This window comes from Electrona antarctica, assembly GCF_951216825.1.
Source record: "Electrona antarctica genome assembly, chromosome: 12".
Lineage (NCBI taxonomy): Eukaryota > Metazoa > Chordata > Actinopteri > Myctophiformes > Myctophidae > Electrona > Electrona antarctica.
The window spans coordinates 18,897,017-18,924,504 of NC_136793.1; the positions used below are offsets into that span (position 1 = coordinate 18,897,017).

The 27,488-nt window shown below is 40.3% G+C and overlaps 1 protein-coding gene across 1 annotated transcript; it reads left to right on the forward strand.

The window, feature by feature from the left end:
• The first annotated feature begins 1,061 nt into the window (after window positions 1–1,061).
• On the forward strand, window positions 1,062–27,008 carry itga2.2 (integrin, alpha 2 (CD49B, alpha 2 subunit of VLA-2 receptor), tandem duplicate 2). Its single transcript, XM_079516151.1, has 30 exons — window positions 1,062–1,213; window positions 2,629–2,752; window positions 3,431–3,540; window positions 4,860–4,951; window positions 5,498–5,612; window positions 6,022–6,149; window positions 6,360–6,508; window positions 6,783–6,933; window positions 8,699–8,864; window positions 9,026–9,102; window positions 10,548–10,686; window positions 12,339–12,484; window positions 13,335–13,478; window positions 13,939–14,142; window positions 14,991–15,121; window positions 16,058–16,221; window positions 16,310–16,461; window positions 17,685–17,795; window positions 18,170–18,255; window positions 20,625–20,766; window positions 21,316–21,408; window positions 21,580–21,656; window positions 21,752–21,835; window positions 21,987–22,089; window positions 22,191–22,301; window positions 22,902–23,012; window positions 23,518–23,631; window positions 23,757–23,846; window positions 25,226–25,342; window positions 26,668–27,008. Exons 1-30 carry the CDS (start codon window positions 1,168–1,170, stop codon window positions 26,755–26,757), a joined length of 3,567 nt encoding a protein of 1,188 aa, XP_079372277.1. The 5' UTR covers window positions 1,062–1,167; the 3' UTR covers window positions 26,758–27,008.
• Window positions 27,009–27,488: the final 480 nt, after the last annotated feature.

Consider the following 27,488-nt stretch of genomic DNA (forward strand, 5'->3'; position numbering starts at 1 on the left):
TGGATAAAATCTGAAGGAGTAATTAGAAAATGTGTTTTACATATGTCGGCCTCCTGGTGGCGCTATAAAGAGCAGATGTGAAAAATTCCAGGCAAAGGTTTTTCCTTGGCCTCTAGGGAGTTGGCATACAAAGTTATCCACAGATCCGTGCAGTTAGAGGTAAAAACACTTTTCAGCCAGTTATAGCGCCACCATGAGGCTGAGTTGAAAATGTTCATGTGGCATTTCTTCCTCGGCCTAGTGGGAATGTGCGTGCACAATTTCACGGAAATCACACGATGTGTTCATGATTTGCAGCATTTTGTTTGAAACTGAGCACTCCTGCAAACTTTGGAAGCCAATCTTACCCAATCAGGATGGAGTCTGAGAAATCTGAAAACCCTGTTTCGTTGAATGGCTCTAGAGAGACTGTGTACCAATTTGCGTGATGTTTGGACAAAATCTGTAGGTGTACTGTCCAAAAACTTGTTTTGCACAAAGCGGCCTCCTGGTGGCGCTATAACAGGCCGTTCTGGAAATTTTGGGGCAGAGGTTCATCGTTGGCATCCAGGGAGTGTGTGTGCAAAATGTGGCATCGACCGGGTTAACGGTACCGGAGATTAGCTGTTCACAGACGGAAGGACACACACACAGACACACGGACACACGGACACACGGACGGAGGACAGAGTGCAAAACATACTCTCTCCCCATGCCTTGGCCTGGTGGAGACACAAATGGTGGTGTTTTATCATGAACATTAGTGAGGACCAATTATATGAAGAGATGTTGAAAAGTGGTGAAGTGGTCCTTTAACCTTACACCCCGCCATCAGACACAGCACACAGGAGCTCAATACAATTGTAGCCTCATCTTAACCCATATGGATCATTTCGACACTCTAGTCCCAAACTCTTTTCAGATAACTCAATTTTCACTGGAAGCATTGATATCCTATAAGTAAGTCCAGTAAGTCCACTGTTGCTTCACCAGAATACGTCAAGTTGGCTATAGACCACCGGGACGCGAGTCATTGCTGTCTAACTCCCACCCACCAGTCTGATGTGAACGGTAGGCTACGGTCACTCAACACTGTCACACAGTAGGCTACACAACCTGGAGTGGGGCGCTTGGAACAAGTGCAGCGACTTTTATCAATCAATCACGCACACATGGAATAACGCAAGAATGGAACACGTCGTGGGGAATATGTTCGTTATCTTTTTCTTCATACGTAAGTATTCATCTTTGAACAAAGAATGTTACAGTATAGTCTAAGCTACTACAGTATGCGCAATTTTTCAAAGTTTCCCCCGGTCGAGTAGCCCATGCGCCATGAACGGACTATTTTAATTGATGTTGTCATGTTCTCTCAACTTGAGACTTCAAGATAATGTTCCAAAACATTTGCAGTCTTAAAGCTATAGCCTATGTGTTTCAGTTATGCGGACGCTGATACACAATATGTTCATTGGCTTAGGGAGGCTATTGCTCGTGTCGTTTACGTTATAGTCATAGCCTGCTAATTCTTCACATAATGGCAATTTCTCGTTGCACTTGCACCTCGATCGTATCGCCTTAGCGTTGGATCAAGATTATCATTTATAGGCCTTACATTTGATCGATTTTGACATGTGCATAGGCCTATACGAAAACTCCCTATAGGTAGGTTTACCTTTTTACGCAATGAAGTGGAAAGATGGAAATATATCTATAAAGAAATATGTATTTTTACATTGCTAGAAATGTACTAGCAATGTAGGCTACAGTTCTTTTATGCTCTTAATTTGTCTTAAACATTTCACACCTCAGACACTATATTCTAATTAATTTGATTTTAGCCTAATTGAATTAACTACCATTTATTTAGGCTATTGGAACTCTTACTGCATGTTACAGTATGGCCACAAACCGCAAGATGTGTTACAGTAGGCTACATGTAGAGAGAGAGGCTTGCAATAAGAAACAGTAGTAGGCCTATCTGTCTGAGGGTATTATGCATTTCATTGCACAGTTTCAGAGACAAAACCCTACCATTTATTATGCCACACCCTGATGATACTGCCAGGTAATGGCATGACAGGACAGGAAGTGGTGCCAATGCAAGGTCTCCTTGGTCAAGTAACCATCCACAACACATTCCTCTGACTGCAGAGCACAGTTAATTTGCAGCTGAGCTTGACATGCATGGACTTGTGGATACAACACAGATAAGAGGGCTAAATTCCATGCCCTGAAACTGTTCATCATTACTGTCTTTGTGACTTTTAGATCGTGTCTAGAGACACACAACCTCAAAAGACAGCTCTTCATGCAAACTATAGGACTTGATAGAGGGCTTATAGGCCTATTTTATGTGAGGATAATTTGGTATGTTGTCTACTCTCCATGTTGACTCAGATTGATGTGGCCGTCGGCAAGATGATTCAGAAAAAAAATCCCATTGACTCAAAGGGGAAGTCGAGGTGCATCGTTGCTCTCTTGTGGAGAATGATATTTGTATTGAATTTTAACAAAATGAATTAATAACATAATATTTATTTAGTCCTGGCAACTTTTTGATTGATTAACAATGAATATAGTGAATACAGTGAATACAGTGAATACAGTGAATACAGTGTCTGAGCTTATGCAGTCAATTCTCTCCAGTTGACAGGATCTGCTACTCTCAGTCTTTCAACGTGGGCACTGCCGATGCCAAGATCTTCACAGGACCACCAGGTGAAGAGTTTGGCTACACTGTCCAACAAGTGACAAATCATCAGGGCAAATGGTATGATCATCCGCCAAATCACAGTTTGATGAAAGAAGCCATGATTACATTCAGTGGGAATGTCCTTTCATAGTGCTTGCATGTCAGTAACAAGTACAGTGGTCAAAATGGCCTGTTAATCATACCAGCTCAATGCAATTACATTTTATTACAGTGTCGAAACAAATTGTCCCCCCGCCCCCCGACGAATCTGTATGGTAGAGTATGTTAATACGATATAACTGACACAACATATTACAACTGTGGTGGTTGTATTTGGTCTTCCTGCTGTTCTAAGTTTAGATACTGTGGTAGGTTATGGCCATTACCCCCCCCTCTCTGCTTGTGGCTTGCTAAATCTTTGAACGCTTCGCCTCAAATAACCTTTCAAAATGTTAAGACAATACATGCAGGCAAGGCCTGATGAATAACTATTCCTTATTCACCAATTATTTGCAACATAACTTAATTGACAGGGGTCTATACTGTACTAGGTCCCTTTTGTGGAAAATAGCTCATCTACACGATTACTATCTTTCTCCAATTTTCACAGAATGCTCGCCAATAATCACAGAATGTTCGCCTACTATGACATGCCCAGAATAAGGATGCTAGGTTCATGTGGTTAACAAGCATCTACTAGATGTACTTGACTGGATGTACTCATAGAGATAATGTATATGGTTGTACTTTCTATAGGCTGTTGGTTGGTGCCCCTTGGAGTGGTTTCCGTCAAAACAGAAAAGGGGATGTTTATAAGTGTCCTGTCTTAGGACCAGTAAGCAGCTGTGACAAACTCAATCTTCAGGGTAAGTCTCCTCTGACCCTCTCCTTCAAACATTAGTAGAGGAATTCGTAGAAACGGATGACTTCAGATGTTCCCAAATGTTGAAACACTGTCACACTGTAAAATCCTGATTTTGTGGGTTAATTTAAATCTGAGATGGTATCCTCCATGTGGTTCCATTTGTAGACTCTAATTAACACTGAGGATTTGTATTGTGTACTAGCTTTGTTTATATTTTGATTCATTAACGTTGTTTTTCATTACTCTCTAAAGTGAACTGACAATGACACGAAACAAGGAATGCCATTATGTGATAGATACAGAATCCAAAAGTGAAGCATGCACATCTCAAAAGATTCTACGGGTGCTGAACAAAAATACGGACAATTTAGAAGAAAGGACGTAAAAGTTAATTACTTCCTTCTTTCTAAATTGTGTGATAGCCTTGAATGTTACACCTACTGTCTGTAGCAGCTTAATTTACTGTTTTATGTTGAACAGAACAACAGATACTAGTCTATGACTAAAACAAATGAGTTATCTATACAGTAGTAACTCTTGTGGACAATATGAAAAAGCCTTTGACGTAAATTGGCTACTGTCTGGTAAAAGTTAAAAACGCTTTACGGGCTTGCGGCTAAAGCCTTCATCAGGGTGACTAAACTCAAAATGCGGAACAAACAAGACTGTGTAAGGAAACAACCTGCATATGCACACACCATGAATAGCAGACCACATACCACAATAAATATATACAATCTCTTTCCAGATTTCCATGTGGTATTTAATCTCCTATTCATGGTGTCTATAGATATGATTTGGGGAATTGTCCTCATGGGTTATTTTCAAATTTCTATTATTATTTCACCTGCTCGCCTATTATGTCACTTCCTATCCTTGTTTTTTCATGATTGGTTTTTATAGAATTCATACTTGTGTATATGTGTGGGTGTGCATAACGTCACCTTCTAGTCAGTTTTCAATCTAATATGATAGGTTTCCTTTATAAGTCTTGTTTGTTCCAAAGAGCACCAAAGAGCAGCTAGTTTGGATTTTTACTCCTCTGTCAGAAAGACGCACTCCTCTCTGTGTTTTCTTAATAGTTTAATAATGTTGCATGTATAACATGCAATGCAACTTGCAACTACTTGTAAATTGCAACCATTATCCCCAATGGAACTTGCAAGGAGTTGCATTGGTGTGTACTGGGCTTAAGTTAAAACTGTTTTGTTGCAAGGAGTTGTGACTAGTTGCATTGGTGCAGTCTGGCCTTTAATAAACACAGTTCATTGCAATAGAGCAACCACAGTACATTCAACAGCATTGTCATTGTCCTTACAGACTCTATTAGTATCCCAGATGTGAGAAACATCAACATTAACATGAGTCTGGGTTTGACTCTCACCCGGATGCCCACAATTAACGGTTTAATGGTAAGTCTAGTGTACTGAGTGAGTGAGTGAGTGAGTGAGTGAGTGAGTGAGTGAGTGAGTGAGTGAGTGAGTGAGTGAGTGAGTGAGTGAGTGAGTGAGTGAAAAACACTTTCATCAACAGATGAAACACAATGAAGAAAAACAAATGTAACGTCATGTTCATAATAGTAAGATTTGCACAATAAAATCCTCAGTGTTACAACTTGATTATCCAAGTGTACAAATGGAACCAAATGGACCTTTACGGGACCATCTGGTTTAATCTGTACACTCTTAGACCCGTACACACTGGAAGCATTTATTTTGTGAAATAAATTCACATAAACTGCTGTTTGTGTCATGAGTACATATGCTCATCAATGCAAAAAAAAAATCACCTCACAATAAAGCATTAACCTGTATGAATGTATATGAATGAGGCATCGCCAATTTAATAGTTTGATGTGAAATATTTGCTGACGTATTTTCAGATGGTATTATTCCGGTGTGTACAGACCTTTAGAGTTAAATGAACACTAACACTCTAAAGTGTGGTTCTCTTTCCAGGTATGTGGTCCTCTTTGGGCACAACAGTGTGGCACCCAGGACTACTACCCAGGGGTGTGTGCAGGAATCGACCCCCTCTTCAGACCTCAACCTGCTTTCTCTCCCGCTGTCCAGAGTAAGAATATCCTCTCTCCATCATACATGCATGTTAGCTTATTATACAGCATGCTGATTCTGCTCAACATTAGGATATTGACTTAATGGAGCTATTAATAAGGTAATCTCTCAAGAACAGATTCTGAGCTGCAAAGGAAACAAACAGCAGAGGGCACTGTTTTTCATTTTTTGCCACTGGGTTCCCAGATTGTAAATAAGGTGGCAATATAAATAGTTAATTGGGGGTACTGATTTCACCCACAGAAACTGTCTAAACCTGTCTTTACACAATAACATTATTTTGGTGCAGGGTATGATGGAAACACATTTGAGGGCTATCTAGTAGAGATAGCCCTCAAATATGTTTTGTAACAATTTTCATTATTATTATAATAATAATGTGTATGTTACTCACATTTTGTTTCAAGGTTGTGGAGGTCCTATGGACATAGTGATTGTGTTGGATGGGTCCAACAGCATTTATCCGTGGTCTCCCATGAACGCATTCCTCATGAAACTAATACCGGCACTGGACATTGGGCCACAAAGCACCCAAGTATGTGCCAGGATCTTCAACTACTGTATCTCTAATAGAAAGTTCATAAATAAATAAATGGAAGGATGGATAAATGAATGAATGAATGAATGAACGGACGGACGGACGGACGGACGGATTGACTGACTGGCTGACTGAGTAAACTGGGTAAACTTATTTTTGAGTGATTTAACTGTTTGTGATATTTATCATGACATTTATTATATCCAGGTCAGCGTCATTCAATATGCAGTTGATCCAAAGATTGAATTCTACCTCAGTCAATACAAAACCAAAGATGAAGTGGTCGCTGCAGCCTCCAGATTAACACAGATGCATGGACAATTAACTAATACCTTCCATGCAATCCAGTATGCCAGGTTGGTATTGTAGTAGATATTTAAGCCTTATTAATGATTATTAATGATATTGATATATTATTTGGAAGTAGTATGGGTCCATTATTAGATTATAATAATATGAGAAACCCTGAAGCTGTCTGGGTTTGAGTATGACACCAGAATTATATTTATTGCAAAACATCAAAGTTAGATTTATTGTTTGTGTTTTTAACATATTAACGTTTTTGGTGATAAAGATAAATTATGGATAGCAAAAATATAATATTAACTTTAATATTGCATTTTCTCTCAGTCAGTGGGGCTTCGATTCATCTATGGGCGGTCGTACAGGCGCTGCCAAGGTGATGGTCGTTGTCACTGATGGGGAATCCCATGACGCTGACATCAGGGACAAGGTCATTGAAGAATGTGAAAAACTAGGAATTACCCGTTTCGGAATTGCTGTAAGTATTTACTACACTGACTGGTTATGATAATGATGTTATAAGTCTGTCGGTTGGTCGGTGGATCAGTCCATCCGACTTTGTTCCTGATCTGGATGGATTGCCATGAAAGTGGTTGTGCGCCTTCCTGCTCCCAGGAGGATGTCCCCTAGTGATTTTGGTGGCCTTTCTTAGTGCCACCCATAGGCCATAATTTCCACTTCCATATAAGCTATCTCATAGTCTAATGAGAAGATTTCCATGAAACTAGTTGAGCACATGCTCCCCAGAGAATGAACCTGAAATATGTGAGTGATTCCATGACCTTTCCTCTACCACCAAAAATATTGGCAGTCCCCAGGGGTACATGGGGACTGCCAATATATATATATATATATATATATATATATATATATATATATATATATATATATATGGATTATGTAATGTCTGTGTACTTGTGCTAGGTGTGTCAAGTAGGGCACCTACTGGTTGACAATGGCAATTAAGTTATTTAAAGCAGATAAGACATTTAAAGTAGGCTATTTGTATATTAGTAGGAGTTAATTCGTTTAGTTAGTGGGAAATCTCCACAACGTGGCACAATATTGTTTTCCCCAGTATGGTTGGGAGGACTCAGGTCGTAAATGGCTGAAATGGGGGTAAGGGAGCACTTCAGGTGATACATGATTCTGTCCACCACAGCTTGCCAATTTGGACGGTACACTCGTCTAGCGGCTAGGTGGCTCGTGAGCCTCAAACCCACACTGTTGGCGTGCCTGCAGTTAAAAGCATTCCTCTCCCCCAACCATACAAGGGAAAACAATATGGCTTCTGTGGCAACCTTAACAGGAAGGCATGTTGAGTGAGGGGTGCTGCCATGCAAAAGCCACGATTGTAACCTTGAATCAGCAAAATATTATATTCCTCTTTTCGTTATATTCGCTGCAGACAATGATTCATTTATTGTGATGGAAGTATTCTCTCACTTCCTCCCATATGCTCTCATTGTCATTTGCCCTTATCCTCAGTATACAAAGTATGCACACACACACTGTCATGTCCAATTATGGATGTACGAGATTTATACTCAAAATTGGGGTAAATGTATTGGGTGTTCACCATGTGCTCACAGACAGAGAGAGAAGAGAGGTAATTCTCAATAGTAAGCTGGGTCTATTCACATTCCATTAGGTGAAAACCGAACACACACAAACACACACTCACACACACGCACACACGCACACACGCATACACATACACATACACATACACATACACATACACATACACATACACATACACATACACATACACATACACATACACATACACATACACATACACATACACATACACACACACACACACACACACAATAATAAAGAATAAACATAGTGAGCTGTCCGTGGTGCTGGGGGTACTTTTTAGGATGTAGAGAGTGTCTCAGGGGGTACATAACTGTTAACCATTTGGAAACTACTGCCATCAACCCCCAGGCCAAAATGTCAACCCCCCCCCCCCCCCCCATTTACAGTGTAAGTAGCAGCACAGGCTCTAATGGTCACTTGTCGGTCAATAAGATTCTTAGGCTTTCAGGAACAACACCTGCATATTGTGCATAACAACATTTAAAGTGTCCTAAGAGTGGCTGTATGATGAGGATCAATAAAACCTTCTAGAAATCTACTGGCATAGGTTACCAAAAGAATTTAAGCAAGTGAGATATTATGAAGATCACTTTGAATATATCAACTATTGTCTTTTCTTGTGTGTTCGTTTTTAGGTCCTGGGTTACTATATTAGAAACAATATTGACACCGACAGTCTGATTGCGGAAATCAAGTCCATCGCCAGCATACCCTCGCAAAAGTTCTTCTTTAATGTGTCAGAGGAGGCTGCGCTCTCCACAATTGCTGGAGCTTTGGGAAGCCGGATCTTCAACATAGAGGGTATTGTACACATAATTATTTCAAAAAGCCTTTCTATTCTACTCTATATATTAATTATTTCTTTCTCCAAATGTTGTCTCCTATTGGCTGAGATATTTAATCTCCTTCTTCTCTCCTTCTAGTTTGAGTTCCTTCTGACATTGTACTCTTTTCCCCACAAGGCACTGGGAAAGGGGGTGAAAACTTCCAAATGGAGATGTCCCAGGTCGGATTCAGTGCACATTACTCCAGTAAACAGGTCAGTACAAAGCAGGTCAGTACAAGGCCTTGTATTCTACTTCATGTTTTACAGGGATTTACACGTGGAACAGTTATGCCTGTCTTCGCTTTAGGGATCATGGTTTGGGTCATTGCACCAGTTCCACATAGATCAACATGATGCCGTGAGGCTGTGTGCATACCATCTTTAATCGCCCTCAGAATTATTTTGAGGCTTTGATTGATTGATTGAAGTATTTATTAACAGTTTGCAGAATGGGTACATGTCCCCTTGAAAGCACAACTCAATACAAATACTTTTACTGTGGAAGACACACTGATAAAGCATTACACTTGTTTACAACAGGGTCCACCATTTTCAATTCATCAGAACATTTAGAGACGTACAAATATACACTTCTATATAAAAAAAACAGGAAATCATGTAAGGAGGTAAAATGGGAAAGGAAACATTACAGTAAGGGGAAAAGGGGACGGGGGTATTCAGATTTTACGGGGGCCAGTTTCGAATTGCAGCCGTAAGTAGGTGCCCTTTGAGAGCGGTTTTGAAGGAGTCAAGGGATTTGCATGTCTTTAATGGCTGTTGGTAGGGCGTTCCACATTTTGGTGGCATATAGGAGCGAAAAGAATTTAGACCCTTGTTTGTGCGAATCTTGGTTGAACATGGTTTGTTGAACTCCCTCTGGTGTTGTGGGTGTGAACTTCGTTGACATTAAGGAAGTATTTAGACAGTTACATAGGTATCTTGGTGGTGTAGCGAATCTTGTGGACTAGACCCACTGCAAGATGCTGTACTCGTCAAATCTAAGCCATTCCAGCCTGTCAAAGTGGGGGTGCGTTCAGGGAGTGAGGCCAAGTAGTAGCCTGACCAGTTTGTTTTGGGAAGTCTGGAGCCTTGTTTTAAGGGCCTTTGAGGTGCTGTGGTACCAAGAGGTGCATGCATATTCGCAGAAACCTTTTACGAGGGCTCCTGTTAGGGTCTCCAAGGTGTTTTTGTTGACCAGTGAGGAGATCCTGTATAGGAATCTTGTTCTTTGGTTGACTTTTTTGATTACGTTGGTGGCCATTTTATCACCGGAAATATTTGCCTCCAGGATGGAACCTAGGTAGGTAATTTCATCTTTTTGTGTGATAATATTGTCACCCACTCTAATGAAGAAGCCATCTATCTGCCTTGCTGAGATACTATTTGATCCAAAGAGAATGGATTCAGTTTTTCCCAGATGTAAAGTTATGAATAATTTCACTTGATATCATACACTACCTCTCATCTTCCATCCTCTTAATCAGTTGTTTGTTTTTATGCAACTATTGTAGGAACACCATGAATTGAGCAACCACTTTGAATACAGCCCCAAATATTATGCACCTATACCGTAGATTGTTGTGACCCTGATGCACCATTTACCCTGACTTAAGTAAGAAACTTGTCTGTTGGGTGACCTTTTCCTTTTGTTCTGGTAGAATGTAATGATGCTGGGGGCAGTGGGAGCATATGCCTGGAGCGGCACAGTCGTCCACCACACCGGATCCAAAGCAGACATTTTCCCATTCTCTGCCTTCGAAGGAACCCTGCAAGACAGAAACCACAGCTCATTACTGGGTAACGATTGGTATTCTTTCTTTCTCAACATTTGAGAATGTTATTTGAACAAACAGTATGTGGTTTGTTAGCTCTTGGTATTAAAAGGCCCACTGGCCCAGCAGCACAGAATCTCAGAATCAGAATCAGAGGCGTGCATAATACATCGTACAACGAAAGCCACGCCCATGAGCGGGGAAAACAAACTCTTCCAACTGTATTTAATGATTCGTCTAAGGATTAGTTCAGTAGTCTCTCTCCTTAATACAGAGTCTGGTAGATAGAAAAACAGAACAATGTACTGTAGGCTTAGAAGTTAGAATAGTACCCTTTTCACAATTTGCCTCAAATACTATTATATAAGTATGTCTGCATAGTGCATACCAGCATGGAATACCACAAACCACTGCGTGGGCAGGGGCCGACCATAATACAGTGTTAATAAACATTACAAAATTCCGATCATCAAAATGCTACTACAGTAGATAGATTATATACAGTGAAATGTTCTCCACAGAAGCTTACTGTATCGGGCATTAATGTACATCACTGCCCAGTACATGGTAAAAAAAGAAAACATCAAGAAATAATCAGAACAGTAAAAGACAAAGTTAAAGACAAGAGAGCACATTCTATAGACTTGTGTTTCTTGTTCGCAACCATACATTGATTAACCACATTCAACCTGCTGTCACTATTTTTAACATAGGCATACATAAAATAAAATAAAAAGTTCACAATTGTGTTTGCTAGTTTATTTGAAGTGGTCACTTTTTATCTCAGAAAAAGTCACTTTTATCTTTTGCCACCCTCTAGCATTTTCTGAAAGGCTCCCTCTGTAGTATACTAAAACTTTAAACTAGGGGTTTGTTAATATGACAACTATTGATGTCCCGATCACGTGTTCGATCACATTTGATTTTGAGTATCTGCCGATACCGTTATTTTGAACACTTAGGTCATATCACAATATCCATAATATTGATACTAGGGATGTCCCGATCATGCACGTTATTTGCTCCCGATCCGATTCCGATCATTTGAAAAAGACGTGATCAGCCCTGATTTCCGATCACGTTATCGGATCGGGACAACCCTAATGACAACATACAGGAACAGCAGTTTTACAATCTTGGTAATCCAGTGACTAATACTAATACTGACTCTAGGAGCTCAACGAATGTTTTCTCCTATGAGCAGTGAGGGACCGGCCTATTTTTGTCTCAATACCCCTGTGTTACGTGTTAAGTAATTCACCCCATCACTGGCTTTATTCATCTTTCTTTAATTGAATTGGAGGAATATTTCACTCTTAGCTAATATGTTTGATGGGTGTTGGTGCAAGCATATTACAGTATATGGCATTTGAACACAAGTTTTAAAATGTTCTTTGCAATTGTAAAATGTGTTTCTATTACGGTTTGCTTTATCACTAAAGCAAACTGTAATAGTCCGTAATAGTCTCTCTGGACATTTCAGTGAGATCATTTTGAAAACACAGTCTACCATTCGACAATTTAGATACACTAATAACTGTCGTAAAAAAGATGTATTATTTTTTAACTCAGCAAGAATAAAACTGGCAGTTCTTTCTGTAGTTTGTCCAAAGTTTGAATTTATGTTACAATAAACCAATGCTAATAGCTAATGGCTGTTTTGTGTGGAATTCCCAGGTTACGCTGTGACCACTCTGAGTGAGGGATCCACAGAGTATTTTGTGGCTGGTGCCCCTCGCTCCAACCACTCTGGGCAAGTGATCATCTATACTGTCAATTCCCAGAAAAAATCAACCATCATAGATTCAGCGAGAGGGAAACAGGTATGAATGAGCTTTCTTAAATAAGGCTGCCAAAAGAAAATCCTTAACAAACTCAAACAGTTAAAACACTCTCATTGCCCGGGGTTATTTAATCCATTAAATAATCGCCTGGCAATTTATAGTAGCGGAGCACTTTTACCAACGGACCGGATGTTATCCCGCATAAATGTAGCCAAAACACTCTAGAGCCGATCGACAACAACGGGAGGTATGATGAAATCTATCGCGACTAGCGACAGGACCGCGGTGGGCCGTCTAAGACATGATCTTTTCTTAGAATTGGACGGGATGATTTACATCAAGAGTTATTAAGGTTTTAAGATTTCCGGTCTCGTCGGCAAAACAGGGGGGGAACATTTCCGATGACGTCCCACTGTTACGCAACGTCGAGTGTTGCGCAACAGGCGCTCCCAGGCTGTGGAGCGATGCGATCGGCTTTGATATCAATAACCTCCGTCTTTTTGATAAAACTTCGTCCTGGGCGCTTAATTGAAAGGACGGTGAACTTCGTTCCGGGGCGATCTGTGTTAACAGTCAACATAATGTTGACTAGTTGGATTGTGCTGCTTTTACATGATTATCTCGTTGAATAGATGAGAGAACCACCCACATTAGATTAATATATAGCGATTATTAATTTAATAGATCAGGAATTTTGTTACAATCTCCATTATCAGATACCAACTGCTGATACAAACATTCATTCAGACCATGATTTGAAGAGATAACACAATCACGCTAACACCTTTTTATTACAAAAAAGTTTGAAAGTAAAGCCCTTCATATATCGCAGCATCGATAATTTGAATGATATCGGAATCGAAGAGTGTTCAATCTTTTCTTGTTCTAGATCGGGGCCTACTTCGGCAGTGTCTTGTGTGCCCTGGATGTGGACAGAGATGGGGTGTCAGACCTCCTGTTGGTAGGGGCACCCATGTTCATGAGTGAGCTGAAGAAAGAGCAGGGCAAGGTCTACCTCTTCTCTGTCACCAAGGTAAACATGAGGCCCATGTCACTGCATATCTTGGAATACGGCTTTCGTGAGCAAAGTACTCACCCTTCATGATGTTGAAATTAAGGACGTCATTCTTGGTTATGATGATGATGATAATGATGATGATGTGGATGCTGATAAAGGTTAAAGATGACAGTAACACGACATGAATGACAACATGTTTTTCAGTGGACAGGGAATGGGATTATTTTGTGGTCAAATTGCATCTTCAACCAGCTGATGGCTGCCCAGATGGCTTGGATGAGCGCATGGGTGGGAGCCTGGGGAGGGGGGCTGTTAAGGGTTAAGTGTCTTGCTCATCGACACTTCGACTCATTCGACATGCCGAAGCAGCTACCTTCCCATTTCCCGACGGCCTCTCTTCCCACTCAGCTACAGTCATTCAGCCGTGGCACAGTGGTTGGTCTTCACTGTTCACACGTCTCTCTGAATTTCAAAGGGTATACTGAACGAGCAGGGTTCCCTCAGCGGTCCATCCCCAGCCGAGAACGCCCGCTTTGGGATGGCCATCTCCGCCGTGTCTGACCTGGATCTCGATGGCTACAGTGATGTGGTTGTGGGAGCGCCCCTAGAGGACAGCGAGAGGGGTGTCATTTACATCTACAATGGGGAGAAGAAGATGCTAAACAAAAAGTTTTCACAGGTACGAGAATACAAACGTTGCCTGTGTTGTTGTTGAATGCGACAAAAAAAATCACACTCATGTGAAGTGAGGGGCGCAGCGAGGGCAGTGTTTATATCACCCCCCCCCGATGCTATCTTACGAGACTTGCGTTGTAATTTACTACCCTTAAAAACATTAAAGACCATAGGCTTGGCTGGCAAAACATTACATCATAACTACTCTAAACAAACATTAAAGTCCATAGACTTGGCTGGCGACGGGGGAATTTATAATTAGGCTCTAAACAAACATTAAAAGTCCATAGACTTGGCTGGCGACGGGGGAATTTATAATTATGCTCTAAACAAACTAAAGTCCATAGACTTGGCTGCCACATGAAGTAATTTCGGAAAGCCATGCATTGGAGGGTCTAGTGCCCCTCAAAAATCTATATGAATTCAAGGCTTCATGGGGTGTGTAATTGATAGAAAATAAGTAATTGTTTGGGTGAGCTACTCATTTAAGTGGTTTCTTAGTTTAAAAGAATAGGCCTATATATTTTTTGTTCTTTATTTTTCCAACAAAAATGTTTTAACAAATAATACATTTTGGGCCCAAAACAAAGGAGGTCAACTTAAACAAACTGAAGAGAACTGAACTTAACAGCATGAACATGTGATCAGACCACTAACACAAAAGGGGATTTACAAAGACTAACATTTAAACAATATAAACCACTACATCACTAACTCATATTAAATAATGAAATTACAATACAACTGAAATATCAAAAGATACATTTCTTCATTAACCTAATAACAAAATCGAAGTAATAAATCTTATGTCTATGAAATTAACCGTGGTCATAATCCTTTGGTCTTTTCCAGAGGATCCTTGGCTCTAAATTGGACCCAAATATTCAGTACTTTGGGAGATCGCTTGATAGCTATGGAGATCTGAATGATGACACCATCCCTGATATCTCAGTTGGTGCGCATGGTAAAGTGGTCCAGCTGTGGTGAGTATGCATGCATTCTGAGATAAATGGAACCAAACACATGTACAGTGCACACAACACCTGCAAACATTTGATGTCAATCTTAGCCTACCACGATAGAATATGCTAAATCAGACAGATCCGTCTTTTGTTTTTGGCTTTTCTGCCTTTATTGATAGTTACAAGTGAAGATAGACAGGAAAGCGGAAGAGAGAGAAGGGGAGAGACATGCAGCAAATGTCATCATGAACGGGACTCGAACACACGACACGCTGTCAGGCCAGAGCCTATATGTGGCATGCGTCTGGACTACTCGGCCAGCGAGCGCCCAGACAGATCCGTCTTGATCACATGACAAGGTTATGTGTACCGATTTTCGTGATAGTTGGATAAAATCTGAAGCACTAAAAAAAATCTGTTTAACATAAGTCAGCCCCCTGGTGGCCTTGGCCTCTAGGGAGCGTGCAATGCATGCATTCAAACTTTTACGCAGATCGGTGCAGTTATAGGTAAAGACGCAGATTTGACATTTCTTTCTTGGCCTAGTGGGAATGCGTGTGCAAAATGTCACGGAAGTCGCATGCTGTGTTCATAATTTGAGGCATTTTGTTCAAAACGGAGCACTCCTGCGAACTTTGGAAGGCAATCTTAGCCAATCAGGATGGAATATGAAAAGACCAAAGACCCATTTGGTTTAATGACTATAGAGATACCGATTTGTACCGATTTGCGTGATGTTAGGACAAAATAGGAGTACTGTCTAAAATGTGCAAAAATCGGCAGTAGCGGTCCGGTGCACATTGATATGACGTCAAACTGGTGGGTTTCTTCCCAACCCACACCACAGACCAATAAGCCACGGGTCCATTTCACCCTTTTACATCGGCCTGCATGGAGACAATTATTAAGAGAGATCCATCTTCATATAAGCTATAATTATGTTGTTTGTGTTTTCAGGTCCCGTGGTCTAGCTGTCGTCACTGCCAAAGCCTCGTTCACACCTAGTAAAATCAGCATTCTTACTAAGAATTGCATGATAAACGGACGGAAGCTTTTCTGTTTCAGCGCCAACATCTGTTTCAGTGCCACATTCAAGCCCAAGAACCCTGTTGGACCTATTGGTAAACCTTCTGAATTCCATCTATAAATGTGTTGGCTTGTTTTCAATTTTAGGTAAGCTGTGACAGAATCCATCTCTCCTTCTTTCAGATCTATCTTATAACTTGACTCTGGATGCTGACTTGCAGTCTTCCCGTGTGACGTCTCGCGGGTCGTTCAGTACAAACAATGATCGTCTCCTATCTGGAAACATACAAATATCATCCATGCCTTTGTGTCAAGACTACGAAGTCTTTGTTCAGGTACAGGATCTGTGGATTATTTCTTTGTCTTTTTTCTTTTTGAGGGGCTCCTATATCCAGCTTTTGGTTACCGTCCACAAACTTCGTCTTAACCCTGTAAGACCCGGATACATTTCTACTTGCAAAAAATAGATTTCAACCTTACTACTACTTTGTACTACTAGGACTTATGTTAAAAAAATATGTAAAAAAAAAAAAAAAAAAAAGTTTAATGAACATTTTATGCAAATTTATAATAATTATTAAAATAATAATAATAAATTAATAATTTACATTCGGTGGATATCTTTCACAATAATACATAATACATGTTCTAGACATTCTAATGATCACACAAATATATGTATTACATGCATTTTAGTTACTTTTATCAGGGTTAAAGATTAAAGGTCATAGGTCAATTTTGATTAGAAATTGCACTGAGTCCAGAGATTTTGAAGTTGTGTAAATTTGTGCCTCTGTGGGGGGTATTTATATGCAAATATCATGACCAATGGCATTGCAAGACTAAACAATGAACATCAATGATGATGTTTAGGTGAAAAAAGAATAGAAAAAAAAAAAAAGAATTAAGTGATTAATTAAAATAAAAATGTTACCGAGAAGCATCGCTGGGTCTTACAGGGAACAAACATTAACAATGATTGACAATGAATGGAGAATTCTACGTCATAGTGTCTGAGTAAATAGGCATAGTGTCTATTTTACGTCATGATGATGTACGATGATAAGAGCACCCCTCACTTCACACGGGTGTGATTTTTATATTTTCTTTTGACATTTTTGAGGGGCGCTACTACGCTAGCCCCTCCTATATACAGGTTAATGTTTGTTTTTAGTTCAATGTTTGTTTTAAAAACGCCATTGACAATGAAGGGAAAATTTACGTCATCTTGTCCCTAACACAAACATTAAATGCCATTAACAATAAAGATAATTTAATGTTTGTGTTGGCACCGTTTGTTTTACATCAAAATTACATCACCATATCAACATGAGTTAGACTTTATTATATTAGCGCCCCTCACTTCACACAGGTGTGATTTTGATAATGTGGAGGACACATACAGTACAGTACAGTGTTATACAAAGGTCCTGTACATGTTTGGTATATACCACTTCAAAGTGGTACAAAGTATTTTACTTTTTAAGCCCTTTTACAGGCTGTAAATCACATGAAATTAACTCTTACTCTTCATGCCCATCTGTCATCTTTTCAACAGGAGGCTCCAGACTTTGTCAACTCTCTCAGTTTGAGGGTAGACGTCGCCCTACAGAATCCAAACGCAAACCCTGTCCTGGATGTGTTCTCTCCCAGTGCATGGGAATTCTTTGTAAGTGTGAGGTAGCATGTCTTATTTTATTTAGATCTGCATGGAACCATGGCATGGTCTAATTAAAATAGAAAAACTGAATCAGCATACTGAGTTTATTCAATTACCACCAAGATGATCAGACATTCAAAAGTCTTTTTGTGACCGTATCATGACATAAAAGGGAGAATAAAATTAATGAAATTGAATGGTCAATCATGGATGTTTTCTTTGGCATGTTTCAAAAAGAGTTCTGCAGTGCTCCCAGTGGAGTAACTGGAGTAAATAAATAATAATAATTGGAGAACAATGACTGAATTAATATTAGGGATATATATATAAAAATACAATGTGAATATGTCAAAATGGAATAAGCCTTTCCATAACTCTTCCAGGTTCCCTTTTCTAAAGACTGTGTTTCTGATGAGGTGTGTGTGAGTGATCTAGTGCTGAATGCGAAGAATGTACCAAAGGTCTCCAGGTGAGTGAGCTATTAACCACTTAACCACTTGAAGCCTAGCCTATTCAGAAAATAGCCAAGAGCCGGACAAGATTGCAACACGTCAAAACATGATGCCTTATACAGTAGATCAGCTATTTTCAGCAAGGACATTTTGTTAATGTGGGGCGGGGGCAGTGACGTAGAGTCTGTGGGGGCCGGGGGGCCAGGGCCCCCATGAGGAATTGGACCAGGGATCTCGGCCCCCATGAGGAATTGGACCTGAATATATATTCGCCTCAGTTCAGGCATTGGAATGCTGCTTAACCTGCCATGTAGGTAAGGGTATGCTTCTTAGGCTACTTGTTCACAATGAAACCACCAACAGCAAGAACACCCTGGCTGCCAGCCTGCCGTTGAAACCGTCCCTGGGCGGGGGCCTCTACAACGCACTATGAGCTTGTATATCTGCTATTTTTGAATAGCCAAAGTATCATGACAAAGATGCATTCCCGGTTTTAATGAGAGATGAGATGTACTTTATTATCAACCAGACAGACAGAAACACATCAGACACAGATGGACATAATCACATCAAGACCAGGGCAAACATAAGCATTGAGGGAGAAAAGTTCTTATGTGTTGTATATAGTCTCATGGCAGTTGGCAAGAAAGAGAGTCTACTCTATACCACTCTGTGTGCATGTTCAGAGGGAAGGTCCATGAGCCTTTAAAACCCACTGAGAGGCGCTTCCCCAGCCCGTAGGAATTTGCAAAGCGACAAAGATAACCCTCTCCACTCGGCTTCCCTCTTCTGAACACGGGCCAATTGTGTTCTTATAGACGCTTGTCCAAACCGCATGCACCGCAGATTCAAACCCCTGGACTCCGTGGTGGGGTCTAGGGGTTGCACCACCCGAGTGCAGGTGTAAAGAGCAGAAATGTATTCTCAGAAAGGTTTGTGCGATTAAATGGTCACTAGTATGCATTTCTATACAATGTATTAATATTTCATATTTATGTCATATTTTAACACATTGGTCAAAGCAAAGGAAAGAGTTCTGTGACGTTTAAGGCAAATTTGCCAATATGGTTGATCTCTCTAATAAGTGTCATACCAACCCTTATAACTATTACAACATTTTCTATTTTAATCCACTTTATAAGTCTGTCTAAATTGTAAATGGCTTCATGGAATAATAAAACACTGCATTTTATACAGCAATCAAGCTCATAAAATGGGTGAGTCGGTCGGGAGATTAGGAAAAGAAAAACATCTAAAGTTGAAGAGATGTGGGGAAAAAACTAAATTGCACAAGTCCTCTTTTTGTTTTCTATTTTCCCAATTTTAATCATTGCCAATTCCCCCTTTGTACATTGATCCTTGTCACTACTCACTATAGTCACTTACTCACACACACCCTTACTGTTGGTCTTTGGGAGGGTGTAGAGTAGACAACTCAATGTCTCCTCTGATACACATGGAGTTGCCAGCCAGCTTCTTTTCACCTGACAGTGAGGAATTTCACTGGGAGGACATAATGCATGTGGAGGAAAGGAACCCACTGTCCGTCCCAGTTCCTCATAATGCTGAATAGGCACCCTTACTGACCTGTAGAGCAGGGGTTCCCTTTTAGCTCCAGACCCAAAAGAGGAATTTGATGTCTCTCCAGGGCACAAGACTAGTGAAAATAGACGATCTATAAACATTTTCACTATTTCTTAAATTATTTTCTTTTTTTAATAGAAGTTTAAAAAAAAATACAGTTTTTGTTTCTTTGGTAATCTTTTGAAATAATTATAATAAAAAAATCACACCCGTGTGAACTGAGTGGTGCAAATCCCCCCCCCCCCCCCCCCCCCCCTCTCTGTCTCTCTCTCTCTCTCTCTCTCTCTCTCTCTCATTAGCAGGCAACATGCAGCACTATCTCTCTCTCTCCGTTTCTGGCACAACAGCGCCACTTTTGGTACTCATTGGTACTGGTCACACACATAGTCACACACAAACACACATAGTTGAACACGGACATTGCTGTTCGTTGGAGTGGTTGCACCACTCAAAAATAAATAGGAAACAGGGATATTTACTTGCGACCCGTAAAAACTTCCACGTCCCACAAATGTGTCCTGACTCCTGACCCAGTGTTTGAGAAACAGGCAGCTAGTGCAGCGACAGAGATAGCCCTCCTCGCCTGCTTCCCATCCGCAAACACGGGTGATCATTGGAGGGCCCGATCAAGCCGGAAGCACCATGGAGCAAACACACCCTAGTGTGGTGGGCATGACAAGTGTTGTGTTGATCAATTAATTCCAATATAAATGGGGAATCATTAAAATGTGTTCTTGCCATAGATTCAGTTATAACCCTAACCCTGAATCTGAGTGTAATCATCAGGACTCTTGTTTTTCAGCTCATCTCCCCTCCTGGTCAGATTCAACAACCAGGGCCTTTCATTTGAGGTTGTTGTCAAAAACAAAAAAGAGAGTGCTTACAACACCCAAGTCTTGGCCACATATTCCAGCAACCTCTTCTATGCCTCCATCATCTCTCCTGTGAGTTGAAAACATTAAGACTACGAGCAAATTATGTTGATGTTGATGTTGACAAGGCCACTGTTTGATCAGAAATTAATTACATTTAAACCACCAGAATTAATTAGCACATACACTCAAGGCCCTGACACATACAAAGTGTCTTGACCTGGTGACCTTCTGATTACTAGGCGGCCTCTCTATCCACTGCTTCAATTGTAATAAAAAAAGAAATAGGAAACAGAGGGATATTTACTTGCGACCCGTAAAAAATTGTCCACGTCCCACAAATGTGTCCTGACCCAGTGTTTGAGAAACAGCTAGTGCAGCGACAGAGATAGCCCTCCTCGCCTGCTTCCCATCCGCAAACACGTGTGATCATCAGTTGTGCTCTAGTATAAAGCGTACATTGTTTTTACAATATCCACATTTGTAGTGTCATGTACGTAGTACATATTCACACGCCATGGTGTGAATAACACAATTTACGAGTTTCCACATAAATTTCAATGGAGTGTAAATAAAGTGGTCAGAATGAGTGACTGGAACCATGTCTTGAACTATTCACAGAGCGATGGTACAGTGGTGAAATGCACCTCTACAAAGCAGACACGTGTTGTTGCTTGTCAAGTGGGCTACCCAGCTTTAAGAAAAGACCAGGAGGTACGTGGAGTACATATCAACCACATGCAATACAATATTTTGTGGTTTTGGTGACATGCTATACTTTGTCGAACAACTATGTTGTTCTGATAACCGATTGTGGTTATTCCATGAAGTATACATTTGCAAGTCATACAGAAATGTTTTACATGTTTTCTTCCTTATCGGTAGGTCAAATTTTGGATTAATTTTGACTTTAATCTTGCCCAATTGCAAAACCAAGCGCACGTGAACTTTGAGGCCAAAAGGTACACACATTTGTCCTTGTGCGTAAAATACACCTTTTTCCCCTTTCAAACAATATACAGTATGAAACATTGTGCTTCTGTTATTTAATTTATAGCGACGGTAAAGAGGACAGACCTGCAGACAACAAAGTGGACATATCAGTTCCTGTCCGATACGATGCAGAGATTGTAATGTCCAGGTGATCCAATCCTCTGATTCAGCGCATTCTTACTACATAGATATTGTCTAGTATTTTATCAAACAACATAATTATTGAATTCCAGCTGTTGATTGATAGCATATCCATCGCAGCATTAATTTGTAATGGTTGTATTTGTTTGTACTGTCAGGCATTCAAATATAAATTTCTACGTGTCAGAGGAAACCAACAAAGTGATAACAATGGTGAAAACGCTAGACGATATTGGTCCAGAGTTTAACTTCTCTTTAAAGGTACAGTAAAGGAATGTGTCTGTATAATACCCTGTCCTTTTTTATACATCATAAAAATGTTGAGATGGGTTATTGAAATGGTCTGTGAAATATGTTTACAGATTTCAACAGGTAAATTCCCTGCCAGCCTGCTGTATCTGACCATAGCTCTACCTATGACAACCAAAGCTGGTAACCCACTGCTCTATGTTGCCCATTTTGACCAACAAGCAGTGAGTATTCAGTATTCATTTACACTAAATTGCAGAGAGTTTCACATTTTGTTTAACCTCAGGAGTGTCTTGGTTGATACGCAGCTTGTCTGATAGCAGGCCCACACGTGTATCAATTTATACAGTTTTATATATAAGACAGTGGTTCTCAATGTCTGCATGGGGACCTCCAGGGTTCCTTGAAGCGGTTCCAGGGGGTCCCCAGCAAAATGAGTCAATAGTACATCAGTTTAACAACCCTAGAGCCAATCTACAAGTTCACAGCGCAACGCAATGAGACACGTTTGTAAGCTTGTACATTGTGTATTTTTTAACTTTTTAAACTCTTCTTCAATCAATATATTATGGAAACATAAGGGTCCCTGGCAAAATAAAAAATATTTTCACATGAGGGTCCACGGCCAAATACATTGATATTTGGCCATTAATTTGGTGGTCCCACTAATATCAGAGCACTGATGAGCATACAGTACTACAGTACAATTTACTACTACTAAACGTAATTCATTTTTGCCTCCCTGAGTTGTACGTTGAACATCATACAGTAGTGTAATAATGTAGTAAATTAACTGTGATGACCTCTCTCTTCACATCACGCAGGGAAGCTCCGTAAGCTGCGATGCTTCCAGCCTGATCAACCCACTGAAGATTGGTGTGAAAACCCACACAGCTACGTTTTCTAAAGAGAGCCTCAGAGGCACTACAGTACTGGTCAGTCACTCACACATTCAGTATATATATATATATATATATATATATATATATTTGGCCTTTGTATTGTGTCTGAAGCTATGGTCTGAAGTCACTAGTGCTGTCATATTATGATACAAATATCAACAGCAGGTTTTTTTCACATCTCAACATCTATCTAAATTAATCTTCTAAACATAATGTTAGCTCATTGCCCCCCACATCTGCTATTTTTCAATAGCTAAAGCATAACATAATGCTAACACCAAAAGGGGTTCCCGCCCAAAATGGGTTAAAATGCAGCACATTTACCACAATGAGCTTCTGCGATCTCATATCACCAGTACATAGTGCAGTGTATCAAAACATTTAGCCATCATTGCCACCTGGGGCCGCCATTGTACACAACGTTTGAAAACTCTCCAATGCAGATTTGAATGTATTACATTATCCAACTACAATAGATGAGGTCATATAACATTACAGTTGCACTATTATTTCTAATGCTTATTTCTTTATTTCACAGGACTGCAAAAATGCAAACTGCAAATACATAAAATGCATTCTCAAAGACCTCCAAGAAAGGAGTGAGTACTTTGTCAACGTTACAACCAGGATCTGGAGCGGCACCTTCACTTCCGTAAATATATTCATTAATAAGCCTCAATTTTTCATCACGATTCTCAGTACTGTCAGCATATTTTGTGTGACACTATATATATGTGTATATGTATATATAATATATATATAATGTATTTTTCACAGGCTACATTTCAGAACATTAAGCTTGCTTCCGCTGCAGAAATTGAGAGCTCCCAGCCTGATTTACTTATCATCAGCGTTAAGAAGCTACCGGTAAGTTCATATTTTCAGTCACTTGCTCTACTGTTGATATAAAAGACATATGACAATATACTGTGTGATATTTTCCATTTCCTACACTTCTAATGTATATTACCGTAAATCTATCTCTGTGCATGACAATGTTGGGTGTTTCTCATAACAACAAACAAGTTCAAAAGAGGATCAGTCTATCTATCTATCAGTCTCGGATAGCTGTGGTCTACTCAAGATTCAAGATTTTTACATAAGATAAGATATTTAGCCTTTTGTTCCTCAACTTTGTAGTGTACAGGGTTTGATGAGATCTGGCCATAATATATGGAGCGTGTCTTGAGTGTACAGGGTTTGATCAGCAGATCAAACAGATCAGCTCCATATATGGAGATCTAAGCGTGGCAGTGGGGGCAATGTCTTGAGTGTAGAGGGTTTGATGAGGGCCCAGGTAGGGCCCTCAACATTATGTTATAATTTAGCTATTGAAAAATAGCAGATCTACAAGCTCATAGTGCGCCACCGAGTGGTGCACTACGAGCTTGTAGGTCTGCTATTTTTGAAAAATCGTGAAAATGTGGCGCAAATCCTGACAGAAAACTGTCAGGATTTAGAAGACATTTTATAAATTTCGACGTCAGGCCTAAATGGGTTAAAGGGGCATTCCACTCATTTTCAACATTTTACTATGTCATTAATATACCTTAGAGCTGTTGTGTGGAAATAATACAAAAGTCCCCCCAATCTGTGTTTCCTAGAACTGTAGGTCTGAAAAAAATCATTAACATGGTGAAACACATCTTGATGATGTCATCAAGATGTGATTAAGATGTGATATTAATGACATAGTAAAATGTTGAAAATGGGGGTTATTCCCCTTTAAGTTTCGGGCCTGTTGAGAACTCTAGTTTTAGTCGGCTGCCGGGGATAGCTGCACTAATAACTTAGGGGCGAGCCCGTCTAGAGTTTGAATGGATAGGTATCAGTCAAAAGGGAGACATCGAAGAGGAAGGACGGGTGGGGAAGGATCAACATATAGAATGTCAGAACAGGTCAGCTCCATATATGGAGGTGTGATGTCATGAGGTGTAACCATATATGGAGGCGTGATGATACGAGGTGTGATGTCACGAGGCGTGACCATATATGGAGGTGTGATGTCACAAGGCGTGCCCATATATGGAAGCGTGACCGTGACACACGGAAATGCAGGTTTTCATAGTAAATGCGACCTAATGTCGCAATGATAGCATACTGAAAGCACCCTCCAGCCAATTTTACTTCCTGTTTATTCCCTCATTTCCTCACCAAACCATGTACACAGTAGTGGTTTGAAATGGCATACATGCAGAAGAACCGCATAAGCCGCTGTGTGTGACCTCCACTCCCTTGCCCCACAGGTGGTGCTCCTGATCAATAAACCTGGAGAAACAGCAGACGTCCCGGTTGGGGTGATAGTGGGAAGCGTAATTGGAGGGCTGCTGTTGCTAGCCCTGTCTGTTGGACTACTGTGGAAGGTGAGTGAGTGTCTGTATGCTAAGGAGGTCAGAGTATACATATACTGTATATTTAGAGAATTCACATATGTTGTCGCTGCAGTGAAGAGTTGTCCAATCAGTGCTTGTTAGCATGAGCAACCTGCTAGAAACAAGAGAACCAAGCCTCAGACCTGTGATGTTTGCACACAGCGGAATGTTGAGTCTAGACTTCCCTTTCAAATAATCAGGGCCTGATTTACCACTGGGCCTTTTTTTTAAATGATGAAATTGCAATCCAATTCAAGTGAGATTTGTGTTTAGTTATTGTATATTTAGTTTTATTAGGGTGATTTTGCCGCTCCCCCCAGACTTTTTCGGCCAAAACAAACCTGCCACGTGGCCTAAGGGCCCGGTTGGCCTCAAAAATTACTCTAGCCCAGGGGCCTCAACTCCTATAAATCCGGCACTGCAAATAATGTATACAAAGTAAGTGATTCAAGTCAATAATAACTTTATTAAAGACAGGACGGGATATGATAGGAAATAGGGATGACACCGAAACTATTCGGCCAGATAGTGGCAAACATTGTATATTCGGCGGGGTTCGGTTGATTTTAGAGCCAAAACCGAGGTTACCTTTTGTAAAATACTGTTTTATTTGTTGTGATGATGTGATCAAAATGTAATCATGTCTTGTGCCATTATCTACAACAAAGTTTAAAAAAAAAAGATATATAATATTAATCATATTCGGCTATTCAGTATTCGCTTTTCGGCCAACTGTTTCCTAAATTCGGTATTCGGTTTTGGCCAAAAGTTTCCCATTCTGTGCATCTCTAATAGGAAAGGTCAGGTTAGGATAGGATCGGATTGGATAGGTTTCCATAGGAAAGGCATTGCATGAGATTGTGTTCGGGATGAATCCCACTCATTCCATCATGTACAGTTGGGTGCCACCGATATTGTCCCTTATCATTTGACCCATTTAGGCCTGACCTCAAAACTTTAAAAAATCCTTCTAAATCCTCCAGTTTTCTGAAATAATATTTTCACGATTTTTCAAAAATAGCAGACCTACAAGCTCGTAGCGCGCCACTCGGTGGCGCGCTATGAGCTTGTAGATCTGCTATTTTTCAATAGCTAAATTATAACATAATGTTTAAAACACCAAAAGGGGTTCCCGCCCAAAATGGGTTAACTGTCCTTTTGCGCAGATCACGCAAACCTCAGCAAAAAGAAAAGGACAATATCGATGGCCTCCAACTGTACAGCAACACTACTGCATCTCCACAGCACACAGCTGTGCACCTGGAATTTTCTTTATCCAGAGCTGTGTACCTGAATATTATCTTTTCATTTTCTAGTTTGGCTTTTTCAAAAGAAAATACAAGCAGCTTCTAGCAGATGGAGGTGAAGAGGATGAGAACATTGCACTTGAGGATGAGGGGCTGTGACCTGGAGAGCACCCGGTCTCCTTTTTGGTGGACACTCAGGATGAATGCTACTATTACTGAGACGTTCTCAGGGTTGGAATGGACTGCTGGGTTTTGGGTAAAAAAGAAGATATTCTCAATGGCACTATTGTTGATTTCTGCAGCAACCTGCAGCCTGTGGATAACTCAATATTTGTTTCACCTTACAAATTGATTGCTGTTAATCATACATTTTTGCTTGTCTGGAGTCCTTTGGACCATACTGTACATTGACCAATCATGAATGCCACAGACGAATAACAGTCTAAGTCCACACTATTGATCCATAATGTATAAATGATAGATAAGGGTTCAGGACAACGAGGCCTTTTCGTGGAGGGGTCAGAATGAAATTTGGACAGACTTTTCGTCTGTGGTACTGTTGTTACGCACTGGATTTGAATAAATGTTTCTAAATCTTTATATCAATAATAATTGATATTAATAATCCAAGAGCAACGTTCAAGAGCAATCTTCAAGAGCAACTTCCAAGAGCAACTTCCAAGAGCAATCTTCAAGAGCAACTTCCAAGAGCAACGTTCAAGAGCAATCTTCAAGAGCAACTTCCAAGAGCAACTTTCAAAAGCAAGATCGGAATAAACAGAACTCTAGTGAATAAACGACAAGGTAAATAGTCACATAGTAGAGTGCAGAGCGAGAACAATGTAGTGCCTCAACTACACTAGCTCGCCTCTTACCAATGCCTTTGACAT